Source organism: Mytilus galloprovincialis, chromosome 4 (assembly GCF_965363235.1).
Source record: "Mytilus galloprovincialis chromosome 4, xbMytGall1.hap1.1, whole genome shotgun sequence".
NCBI classification, from domain to species: domain Eukaryota; kingdom Metazoa; phylum Mollusca; class Bivalvia; order Mytilida; family Mytilidae; genus Mytilus; species Mytilus galloprovincialis.
The window spans coordinates 30,663,136-30,676,120 of NC_134841.1; the positions used below are offsets into that span (position 1 = coordinate 30,663,136).

General features: G+C 33.5%; 1 protein-coding gene across 1 annotated transcript in view; it reads left to right on the forward strand.

Annotated features, from left to right (window-relative positions):
* The first annotated feature begins 403 nt into the window (after nucleotides 1-403).
* Nucleotides 404-12,985, forward strand: part of LOC143071856 (mortality factor 4-like protein 1) — a 32,117-nt gene continuing 19,535 nt past the window's right edge. Inside the window, exons 1-6 of the mRNA XM_076246469.1 lie at nucleotides 404-520; nucleotides 3,514-3,560; nucleotides 4,206-4,273; nucleotides 5,339-5,425; nucleotides 10,961-11,280; nucleotides 11,961-12,073. Of these exons, the coding sequence (XP_076102584.1) occupies nucleotides 493-520; nucleotides 3,514-3,560; nucleotides 4,206-4,273; nucleotides 5,339-5,425; nucleotides 10,961-11,280; nucleotides 11,961-12,073 (663 nt within the window). The 5' untranslated portion in view covers nucleotides 404-492. The remainder of the gene's footprint in view (nucleotides 521-3,513; nucleotides 3,561-4,205; nucleotides 4,274-5,338; nucleotides 5,426-10,960; nucleotides 11,281-11,960; nucleotides 12,074-12,985) is intronic.

Below are 12,985 nucleotides of genomic sequence, written 5' to 3' on the forward strand. Positions count from 1 at the left end.
GAAAAGTACAAAATTGAAAAAAAGGGAAGATAAAACGAAGAATAGAGAATAATTTGGCGCTAAAATATAAAGAAAAGAGACTATTGTAAAAAAGCAAGAATAGAGAAAATGTACGTAATGACTTAAAGAATAAAGATATCAAAGGTCTCCAGACTCTCTTGTATACTTTCTCATGTTTCTCGTGAAATTATTTTCTTGAAAAGATCTTCATAGTTGCCGGATATTGTTTAGGTCAAAATGCAATTAAAAATTAAAAAAAATACATATATGTTTTAAACTGTAGACCTATCTGTTCAACTTTTCAAATCCGTTTCAATTTTCAATCTATTTTGAGCTATTTGGGAGAAATAACTTAGAATACTGTATCAATTTTTATTTCCGTCTTTTCTTACTTCCGTGTTTTAGACAGTCTCAAATTATTTCACACACAAATTGATGACGTAAACACATGTGCAAACATTTTCCCTTAATATCTAAGCTTGGATAAACGAAATGCCGCCTAAATATAAGTTCCAAGAAGGTAGTTGATGCAATAATTAAGCAATAATGTGAATCTGACATTTATAAATAGATTTGCATCCTGTCTTTTCGCTGCGATGGATTTTTGTTTTGTTGCAAATTATTCCAAAAATTATACAAACACAACAAATTTATCTCGCTTACACCAAAAAGTCACAGGCACTTGTTTCTATCTATGTGCGGTTTACTTTCCACACCCGTACGAAAAATCACCTTGACAGAAACAAGTGCCTGTGCAAACAGTCCAGAAAAAAATACCCCCCTCCCCCTTTCCCCATTTTACATGTCATGCCTAAGTTTTCCTCTAGAATATTTATCTGTTTAGCTATAAATGACTTATTTCAGGAAGATTTTACAAGTGAAAGATGTGGAAGGAACATTTAGGGAGCTACCATTTGATTTTTATGGGGGGGCTAGGATGAAATTTGAAAAAAATAGGCAGGACAGGAGTTTTGAGTAAAAAAAAAAGGCAGGATGAGACAATTGCCAAAAAAAAAAGTCAGGACGACAATTTTGGTAAAAAAAAGTCAGGATAAACTAAAAAAAAAAAAGCAGGACCAAACAGAGTGAAAAATAAAAAGGCAGGACAGAGTTTACAGCTAAAAAAAAATGCAGGACAAAATTTTTCATCCTAGCCCCCCCATAAAAATCAAATGGTAGCTCCCTTATTTAAAAAACCATTTCTACATTTGTAAATTGTACATTTCACTATTTTAGTATTTGTCTGCTATTACTGGACATTTCAAAGGTTCCCTTATAATTTAATATAATTTTGGCATCATATTAAATAGAAAGTATCTGACACCACTAAGAAAAAATGATTGTTGTATGACATCAATAGTTCAACAGGCGCAGGTCTTGGGTTAGTCATGTTAATACATAATTTCATGCTTGCATCACATCTGAAGATTGACCAATCGGATAATTAGATTGTGTTTATCTATTTGAATATTGGAGTTGAAGCGGTGGCAAATCCTCGGGTTTTACCATATATAGGTACACAAACTTAAAACTTAATTTATTTTTTGTTGAATCATTAAAATAAAATTTGAGATCGTTTTTTCAAATCTCCTTATCATACTAGACATGTGTTTTAAAAATCTTTGTGATATCTTTTACCGTTTGGTTTTAAATTGGAATTAAAAATTGTATTTTCCCATAGAGTTTGAGGTAAAATCCCGAGAATTTCACCTCCTAGAAATTTCAAGTGCCAGGATGTTCGAAAATATGTATTGGTGCAACAATTAAGGTGTATTGTACTGTTTTCATTATTCCGTTTGGAAATCAGAGATGCATCTTTGCTTGAAACCATATAAGACTTGCATTTGGCTGGGTCTGTCAATAGAACAGGAACAGAGGTATCAGACCTGCCAACTATCCCGATTTTCGCGGTATCATCCCGATTTTTATCCCTCAACCCGAATCCCGATATCGGGATCGTAAAACTAGTCAAAATCCCGATTTTCACCAAATATACCCGAAAAAATTATTGTTTACCAATTTTAAAGTTTTTCTGATCAATTAAAAAAGATCTATAATTTTACCTGGGGACATATTATGACAAGTTAACGACCCTACGCTAATCAACAGTCACAACAGGTGTCATAATTAGTGGTTGTATGTAATCAGATTACCTAATGGTTCGTATCAGTCCTCAAAATTAATTTGTATACACAAATTTGGTCAAACAGCCTTTCAATTTTAATCAATTTATCATACAAGCACAATTTGCAACATTTGCCGTAGTTCCACAACAAAATCATAATTAATAGAAAGATGAGAACTGTAATGAACTCTCCAGAAAACATCGTTTATCTTGAAATCCGTTTAATTTTTGAAACCAGACGTTGTGTGTCTGTTGATTTAAAATCGACGCCATTTTGTATTCACTTCTACTGTGTTACTGTATAAGCCTCCGCCGGTAAGAGAACCTCTGAATACAAAGAAAGATAACTCAATTTTATCCATTTTCTCATTGATACTGACAAGACCATAAGTAAGACTAAATCAAAATCTGTCTTCATCCTTCTAACTTTAGGACATGTAGTTTTAGGTCTTTTGAGTCAAGGATCATAGATAAGAAGGTCTTTGGACGGGGAAAAGGGGGGGGGGGGTCTCTACTTTGAATCCTTTATTTTTAATGCCATTTTTCTCTATTCTTCAGTTATTTTGTCAATTTTATAATTTAATAGTACAAGAATCATGCAAATAAAAGAAATCAAGGCCTACAAGCTCATCATTAGTATACCAAAAGAAAAAAGAAGAGAACTTAGACTATTTTAGGAGTAAAAAACAATGCACACAGAAAAGTCGCTAAAATTGTAACCCTTAAAAATCTGGTCGCGGGCTAAATCCCCCATGGAGATTTTCAAAAGTTGGCAGGTCTGAGTTATTTGTAATCATAAGATTTTATTCTACCGGTTTTGACCCAGCCACATTCTTTGGGTGTCTGACCAAAGTCAGGAGCCTGTAGTTCAGCTGTTGTCCTTGTTTTATGTCTGTCATACTTGTTTTTATGCCTCACCTACAATAGTAGAGGGGCATTATGTTTTTTGGTCTGTGCTTTTGTTCATTGTCCGTCTGTCCCGCTTAAGTTAAAGTTCTGGTCAAGGTAGTTTTTGATGAAGTTGAAGTCCAATCAACTTGAAACTTAGTACACAAGCTCACTAAGATATGATCTTTCTTATTTTAATGCCAAATTAGAGTTTTTATCCCAATTTCAGGGTCCACTGAAAATAGAAAATGAAAGTGATAGTTGGGCATCTTTGTAGTTCTATCATCACTATGGACATGATGGACACTGTCTTGTTTTCCATTGTTTCAAATTGTTTTTAAGAGTCAGAATCTTTTGTAGTTATTGTTACACATAGTAGCCACTTAATGGATCATTAATTTAATATTGAACATGCATGTTGATGATTTGGTGAAATATTAGTGATTATTGTTTTTCTTTTTAAGTAAACATGAAAGTAACAAATATGATATTTTTTACAGGAGAGAAAGTTCTTTGCTTCCATGGACCTTTATTATATGAAGCAAAGGTATGTATCTGTATGTCTCTAATTTTTGTGCTATATTCACATTTCTTGTTCGGTGTGAGAAAAGTATTTCTCCTCTATAGTGAAATATCTGTTCTCTGCAAATGATCGGTCAAAAATTAATTGTGAAGTCAAATTTTCTTGGTTTCTTCTGAATTTTCTATTGTGACAACACGAAAAAAGGCAACCATGCTTAATGATGTCACATATAACATGTATAAAGAACACAATTTTCTGCAAATATTTGAAAAAGGAACAAGCTTAAGCCTCCTGTTAAATACTAGAATTTATCAGTTTTGAGGGGAGAAATATCGTAACACACTTGTTGCAACGGTGAAATCTATACTTCTCTTCTTATGCTACATGTATTTAGTTATAATGCACAAATAAATGTGTATACATTTGCTGTAAGATTTCTTTGATTGGCAGCACATTAATAGTAATGTGTTCTTATTATTTTAGAATTGGTTCTACACTCTCCCCTGAAATAGTTTTGGCTTAATAATACACTAAACATACCATCTTCTGTTGTATTAATAGATTTGTTTTTTGCAAAGGTAACATTTAAAAATGAGTTGATAATCATACAAATTAGTTTTATATTTAGAATTTGAAGTCACTTTTCTTAATTAATTTGCTTTTTTTCAGTGTGTTAAAGCAGAAGTAAAAGACAAAATAGTGAGATACTTCATACACTACAATGGGTGGAATAAAAAGTAAGTATTTCATTTACAATTTAATCATTATAAGCAAACTATAAGACACACATTAACAATTTAATCATTATTAAAGGCAAACTATAAGACACACAGTAACCAATAAAATTCCTGATAAGACGACCTTTTAACACAAAAAGGTTATTTTTATGCCCCACCTACAATAGTAGAGGGACATTATGTTTTCTGGTCTGTGGCTCCGTTCGTCCGTCCGTCCGTCTGTGGTTCCTTTCGTCCGTCCAGGTTAAAGTTTTTGGACAAGGTAGTTTTTGATGAAGCTGAAGTCCAATCAACTTTAAACTTAGTACACATGTTGCTTATGAGATGATCTTTCTCATTTTTAAGCCAAATTAGACTTTTGACCCCAATTTCACGGTCTACTGAACATAGAAAATGAAAGTGGGAGTTTCAGGTTAAAGTTTTTGGTCAAGGTAGTTTTTGATGAAGCTGAAGTCCAATCAACTTTAAACTTAGTACACTTGTTGCTTATGATATGATCTTTCTAATGTTAATGCCAAATTAGACTTTTTACCCCAATTTCATGGTCCACTGAACATAGAAAATGAAAGTGGGAGTTTTAGGTTAAAGTTTTTGGTCAAGGTAGTTTTTGATGAAATTGAAGTCCAATCAACTTGAAACTTATGTTCTTTATAGTATAATCTTTCTAATTTTAATGCCAAATTAGATTATTACCCAATTTCACGGTCCATGGAACATGGAAAAGGATAGTGCGAGTGGGGCATCTGTGTACTTTGGACACATTCTTGTTTTCTCTAATGAAATGTTGTATGTCATGTATGTATTGAGATTGTAACAGAAAGAAAAAGAATATTACTGGAAGATGAAGAATTCTAATATGTTAATAAAAGTTCGGCAAAATATATTTAATTGAACTGAAAATTAAGTTAACTTTATAAACAGAAGAGGAATTCAATTAAAATCTGACAAAGGGTAGCAGAAGTACTTTATGGAGTTGCTGAATAATTTTCATCAACTCATTTGTATTTCATGAAATGAAATTTATTGTTTATTTTTGAAAGCTTTTTAATGCATAATATTTTGTAGTTGGGACGAATGGGTACCAGAAACTAGAGTATTGAAGTGCAATGAAGCTGGACATCAAAAACAGAAGGAACTACAAAAAGCGCACCAGTAGGTTTTATTATAACATTTGAGTTTAAGATAGTACTATACATGCAATCGAAATGTTTTTTTTTTCTAATGCCTTTAAAACTGAAGCTGATTTGGACAGTAGTACAGTTAACTCTCGTTGTCTCGAACTCGGTTGACTCGAAATTTCGGATGAGTCGAAGTTTTCACGTGGTCCCGAACTTTATTCCATACAAAAGTATGTAATTCGACTCCTGATGAGTCGAAATTGGATGAGTCGAAATTTCGGTTGAGTCGAACTAAATCTACGGTCCCAAGGTTAACAAAAGCATTCAAAATTCATTTTTTATCTCGAACTAATACACATATGTCAAAACATGACCTCCGGGATTTAAATGGATTGAAGAGTTAATCTGACAATACACGTGTAATTAAATTTCCGGTCATTGACCACTGTATTGATTTATGACATGCTATTTCCATGAGTGTTTACCTAAGATTATCTTTTATAGAATTTTGATAAATAATTAGTGATACATTGTTAATGTTCATGAAAAAGTATTTAAAATGTTTACAAAACAATTAATTTGTGATTTACACTAATGAGCTTGGGTGTGTATAAAGTGAGGATTATGGCTTCCGTTGATAATCACCTAAAAACTACTCAAACGGCGTCTTTGATATTGTTATATTTTCTTTTGAAAAGAAAGAGTGAGATAAAACAAAATGAATAGAAATCAAAATTTTCTTAAATCTTTTGTATCCGAGAATAAACAATTTTGTCAGCTATAACCGACCTGAATAACGAAACTATCGATCGGAATTTACACTCTTGGAAAAGCCATAGGATTTTTTTTTAATTGAAACAATTGAATAAGTAAAAATAATGTCATTATAATAATAAAAGACTGTGACATACAAATACATCGATCTGATACTAGAATATCGATCCCCTTGCCATATTCACCCGGATTTATTTTAGCTTTACCAAGCTAAGCAAGAGTTGTGTCCCTTAGATTGTCGAACTTCCGGTGTTCGTTTGAGTCGAACTACGTGTATCTCGAAATATTTCTCTGGTCCGGCTGACTTCGACATAACGAGAGTCGACTGTATTAATACACATGGAAAAATGTATTGCAACAAAGAATTGAAATTCAAATTAAAAAAACACTCTTTATTTTTTTGTGATATAATTTGTTGAAATAGAACTAGTTAAACATGATTTAAATCTCACCTGAGTTTAATCAATAAATATCAATTTGATAAGTTCTTATCTGCACATGCAGCTACTGTACTCGTAAACAATAAAATAGATGTTTTTATCCTCATTGTTTTCAACACTTTAAATAACCAAGTTTATAAAGTTATGTAATTGACACCTTGTAATGGGTCCTCCACAACTCTTAACTGCAGCAAGATGACAGTTTATAAGCATGAGAGAAGCAGGTATGTCGCTGTGAAAATTGCACATATTGTTGGTCATCACCATTCCACTATAAGTTGTTTTGAGAATAAAAATCAGGCAACAAAAGATGTTAAAGACCCATTCGCAGTCACGTCTCAGTCATTACAGCTGAACGGACGTGCTGGGCCAGCTCTCCTTTACCCGCTATCTTCGATGAGGGTTTACAGTTAGATGAACAACGACATACTACTTAAGATGACAGAAACCAATCCATGCCGTACAGATAGACGTAGTAGTTGGCGTACCCGCGTTAACATGCACTCCAAAACCATTGTATCATGGGGAGTGTTATGCCGATTAACGTCCGAGGGCTGTATCCTAGGCTGTTGGGTGATACGACCTTCATTTCACTGCCTCACGGCTTTGGTCCTGATAAGGCTTCCTGTCATCTTTAGAACTACGTCCACCATTCATCTACCAGTACTCACTCATCGAGGTTAGCGGGCTGCCAAGCTGACCAAACTGGCCCTAAAAGCAGCCGTTGTGAAGAAGTAAAATCCAAAATAGTAAACAAACCAAAATCAACTCACCAAAACCAAGATGGCGGCCTCCATTCGGCGTCCTTACTACCTGTTCCTGACCCACGGCAGAAATTATTCAAACGCTCACCAATCGCCTTCGGCACCGAGCCGACCGTGCGAGGGCTGTATAGCCAGTCAAGGTCGTTAAACACTTCCATTTGTTTGTTAAAGACCTGCCAAGATCAATAAGACCCCCTTTAACATCTGCTAGAGATAATCAAGTATATTGAATGTTGGTCAGAAGGAAACCCATGACAAACAATACAATCCTAATAAGAGATTGGTTGCCATATAGGAGACTCTGAACAAGAACTGTTCGAAATCGACTCATCGCTACTGGTTATCGTGAGATAAGACCATTTCAGGGACCTTTTCTTACGAACAGACATACAGTGGCCAGTATCCAATGCAGGGTTGGGGAAATGCTATGCCCGACTCGCCCGACTTGTACATTTGAACAACGGGACAAGTAATTATTTTTGTCTTGGTTGCCCGTGGACAAGTAAAAAAATATACAAGACAAAGTTCAAATCCAACAACAACATAAAATTAATTTCAAAACGTATAAAGATGTTTAATTTATGTAAAATAAACCAATGTTCAGCAAGTAAAAACATCAATGTTCATGACGATAAATATTACATGATACCGGAAATAGATCGATTACCAAAATAAATAAAAATAAGTATGCGAACCCGAGTCGTGTAACATTGCATTGGCTTTGTCCATTGACCCGGGATCGTCGATTAAGTTTCATCCATCATTTACTGGAAGTGTCATTTCTTTAAATTTTGTATCGAGATTAAGATTGACAAATACTTAATAAAAAGCTGAGCAAGCAAGGCAAAAAGAATTTTAAATTTTGTATCGAGATTCAGATTGACAAATACTTAATAAAAAGCTGAGCAAGCAAGGCAAAAAGAATCATGAGTCAAGTAGAAAACCTTAAATGCAAATGGAGGACACAGAGTATTTAAAAAAAAAAACGGAAGCAAGAATTTCAGACATCGTGGATATCAGATTGCCCCTGGATATCTATAGATGGAAATTCGGAAAATAAATTAAGTTTTTGTCTTATTTATAAATGAAAGGTCAACATAATATGTTGTCAAACTGGTAAATAGAAGGGACGCTTTAATTGCACATCAAGACAATAATAAATAATCAAGAAAAAACAAGTGTGTCAGTTGAGAGAAACACCACAAAATCAATAGTTAATCTATTATTTAGTTAACATTTCTTCAATCACTGTCCTAAAATTTAGTATAATTATTATGTACCTACTGGCTACAATTTTTATTCCAAAACTGCTGCAAAATTGTCCTTTACATGTCATTTAATTGGTTGGTTTGCTGTTAGGTTTCTGTCCCATTAATGTTAACCCATTTCCTACTTTTCTAAATTTTTGACACATATAAACAAATGGATTTCATTTGTTTGTGATACACAATAGTGCTAAGTAAGAATCATATATTAGCTAACAAGAAATACTTCAATATTTATTGGAATCATCAGGGCAAGTAAAATTTTTAAATTTACTTGCCCAGGGACAAGTGCTCACAACAAATATTTCCACACCCCTGAAAGTAGTGCAGAGCTCGCCAAAGTTGGAAATTAGCATCGTGGAGGAAGATTCATTGTTCCAATGGAATTCAGTTTATCTTCCTTGGCCAGATCGTAGCCCGGAATTGAACCATATCGAGCATATGTGGGACACTATTGGGCGTAAAGTGTGCAAAAAGACACCCCCAGTTCAAACAGGTCATAAAATAAACAATGCCCTTCATCAGGAATGGTTGCGGTTACCTCCGCAACAAATTAGTCGACTGGTGGCAGGAATCGGAAGATGTTCAGAAGTGGTTATCCGTTTGAATGGAGGCTGCACCAAGTATAAATTTTTTGGCGTATAATGATCAACCGTGATGTCAACAATCATCCTAAGATTAATTTTGAAATGTCTGACATTGTAAAGTTCGACTACAGTAAAAGTTGTAAAATGCATTTTTTTGTACAAAAAATACTTCAGTTTGTTATCAAAAAAATTGTGGTTAGATAAAACAATTTTTTTCATACATTTATTTATTCGTTTTAATGCCAATGTTATCATTAACTATGTTTCAATTTTATTTTACAAATATTTTATCAAATTCTATCCAAAATAAGTGGTTGATTTTTCAAAGTTTAAAAAAATCAAGGTGTTGCAATACTTTCAGGGGTGTGGAAATATTTGTTGTGAGCACTTGTCCCTGGGCAAGTAAAACTATAAATTTTACTTGTCCGGAAAAAAAGTTACTTGTTCTGATGATCCCAATAAATATTGAAGTATTTCTTGTTAGCTAATATGTGATTCTTACTAAGCACTGTTAAAATTGTGCCTCACAAACAAATGAAATCCATTTGTCTATATGTGTAAAAAAAATAGGAAAGTAAGAAATGGGTTAACATCAATGGGACAGAAACCTAACAGCAAACCAACCAATGAAATGACATGTAAAGGACAATTTTGCAGCAGTTTTTGAATAAAGATTGTAGCCAGTAGGTACATATGCTCAATTTGAGGAGAGGACAGTAATTGAAGAAATGTAAACTAGTAAATAATATTAAAAACTATTGATGCTGTGGTGTTTTTCTCAACTGACACTCTTGTTATTGATTATTTATTATTGTCTTGATGATCCATTAAAGCGTCCCTTTTAATTTACCACTTCGACAACAAATAATATTGACCTTTCATCAATAAATAAGACAAAAACTTAATTCATTTTGTGAGTTTCCATCCTAGATAGCCAGGGGCAATCTGATATCCACAATGTTTGAAATTCTCTGTTTTTTATTTTAAATACTCTGTGTCCTCCATTTGCGTTTTATGTTTTCTACTCGACTCATTACTCTTTTTGTCTTGCTTACCTGGCTTAATATTTAAAAGTATTTATCAATCTGAATTTCAATACAAAATTTAAAGAAATGACACTTCCGGTAAATGATGGATAAAACTTAATCAGTGATCCTGGGTCAATGGACAAAGCCAATGCAATTTTACGCGACTCGGGTTCGTATACTTATTTGAATTTATTTTGGTAATCCATCTATTTCCGGTATTATGTAATATTTATCGTCATGAACATTGATGTTTTTACTAGCTGACCATTGGTTTCTTTTACATAAATTAAACATTTTTATACGTTTTGAAATCAATTTTATATTTTTGTTGGAATTGAACTTTGTTTTGTATATTTTTTTACTTGTCCACAGGCAACCAAGACAAAAATAATTACTTGCCCGGTTGTTCAAATGTACGAGTCGGGCGAGTCGGGCATAGCATTTCCACACCACTGACTTTTTTCCATGTGTATAGTATAGTCTCTTAAGAGAATCTGAGTTATCTCAAAATATGCTTCCTTTAATTTCAGCCCTAGCCATAATTTTCATAGTTCTTTCTTAAAATTTGTGTATTAAACCTCATCTTGCTTTTATCATCTTGGCTTCTAAGGTATAATTAATTTCACTATTTTTATGTAAACTCCTACATGTAGGCATACACTTACAAGTCATTAATTGTAAATTTGAATATGTTCTGGTTTCCTGTTGTAGAAGTCAGAAAAAAGCAAAAGCAGCTGCTAGAAAAGCTGAACGAGAAAAGGAAAAAGCTGATAAACAAGATAAAGACAAGAAAGATAAGGACAAAGATAAAGACAAAGATAAGGACAAGGAAAAAGATAAAGACAAGGAAAAAGACAAACCAAAAGAAAAAGAAAAACCGAAAGAAAAAGAAAAAGTTGAGAAAGAAAAGGGAGATAAGGAGAGACCAGCTACACCTACTGTAGAGAAGCTGAAGAAGGAGAAAGCCAAAGAGACACCTAAAGACCAGCTACAAACACCAGACAAAACAAAGAAAGATAAAGAAGAAAAAGGTATTGGAAGAACAACTACACACACTGTAAATAAGGAGACCAGTTACACACACTGAAGAAAGAAGTTGCTAGTAACACACACTGTGTGCTGTAGAAAAAGGGACCAGTTACATGCACTTTAAACAAGAGACAAGTTACACAAACTATGAAAAAAGAAGACCAATTAGAAACTGTGTAGAAAAAAGAGACCACTAACATACTGTGTAGAAAAAATAGTGACCACTTACACAGTGTAGAAAAATGAGACCACTCACACAGTGTAGAAAAAATACCTATTACATATTGTGTAGAAAAAAAAGAGAGACCACTTACACAGTGTAGAAAATGAGACCACTCACACAGTGTAGAAAAAAGAGACCACTAACATTCAGTACTGTAGAAAAAAAGAGACCACTTAAAGAGTGTAGAAAAAATATACACTAAGAATAGTAACATATTCTGTAGAATAAATAGTACATTAAGAGACCAGCAAAACGTACTGTAGAATAAATAGTACACAAAACTTAACCATGTAAGACTGCATTATTGAACTCTTTTTTTTCCACATCTTACTTGGGAATAAACAACATGAAAAGATATTTTCAGGGTGATTTTTTTGGCTCTTAATTGATGGTAGGTGATTGAAAATTAATTTTGAGATTACTTGTATAGGATTATATATAATGCTGTTATCATTCCAGGGAAGGATAGTACTGCTTCAACACCAGTTTCATCACAAGATTCTACTGCAGAAACCAAACGTAAACGAGGGCGGGTAGATACACCAGTAGATACATTATCAGTCTCATCAGTGGTAAGATTTATATATACTAATAAATTTTATGATTTTCCACTGCACTCTAAATAATTTTTATGCCTTTTTTATGCCCCATTTCGTGAATGAAAAAAAAAGTTTAAAATCATTCAATATGTAATTTCAAGACCGTCGAAGGAAGACACCACTAAAACAAGTGCCGTGCTACACTTTACATGTAGCATATGCTTTTCTCCTAGTTTATCCTGAAATTCGTTTGTTCAATCCAGCTGCCATTTTGTGGTGATTATCTATAAGTGAACTTTCATATATGTTTTCTGGTCTGTGCATCTGTTCGTCCATCCATTCGTTTGTTTGTCCATCTGTTCACCCGTTTGTTCGTCCGTCCATCTGTCCTGCTTCATGTTAAAGTTTTTGGTCACGGTAATTTTTGATGAAGTTGAAGTCCAATCAACTTGAAATTAGTAAACATGTTCCCTATGATATGATCTTTCTAATTTTAATGCCAAATTAGAAATTTTATCCCATTTTCAAGGTCTACTGAACATAGAAAATGATAGTGCGGATGGGGCATCCGTGTACATGGGACACATTCTTGTTATTGTAAAAAAATGAATATAAGAGGATGTGGTATGATTGCCAGTTAAGACTATTACCCACCACAGACCAAATGCAGATGATGTTAATAACTTTAGGTCAAACAGTAGCCAACGACATTGAACCACCATATTACATATTCCGGACTTGGGTCAGGCATGTAAAGAATATAATGGGCAGAAAAATATACACAGAAAACCCACAAATATCCTACCTTAAAGGGCCTTCCTTGAAATGGCACTTTTGTTATCCTTACGAGTGACTGATAAAAAGATATTTGACTATATTCAGTCTACTTTTTTCAATAGAATCCTATGGCATTTAGCTATAATTTTAGAACAATTAAAGTCTGAC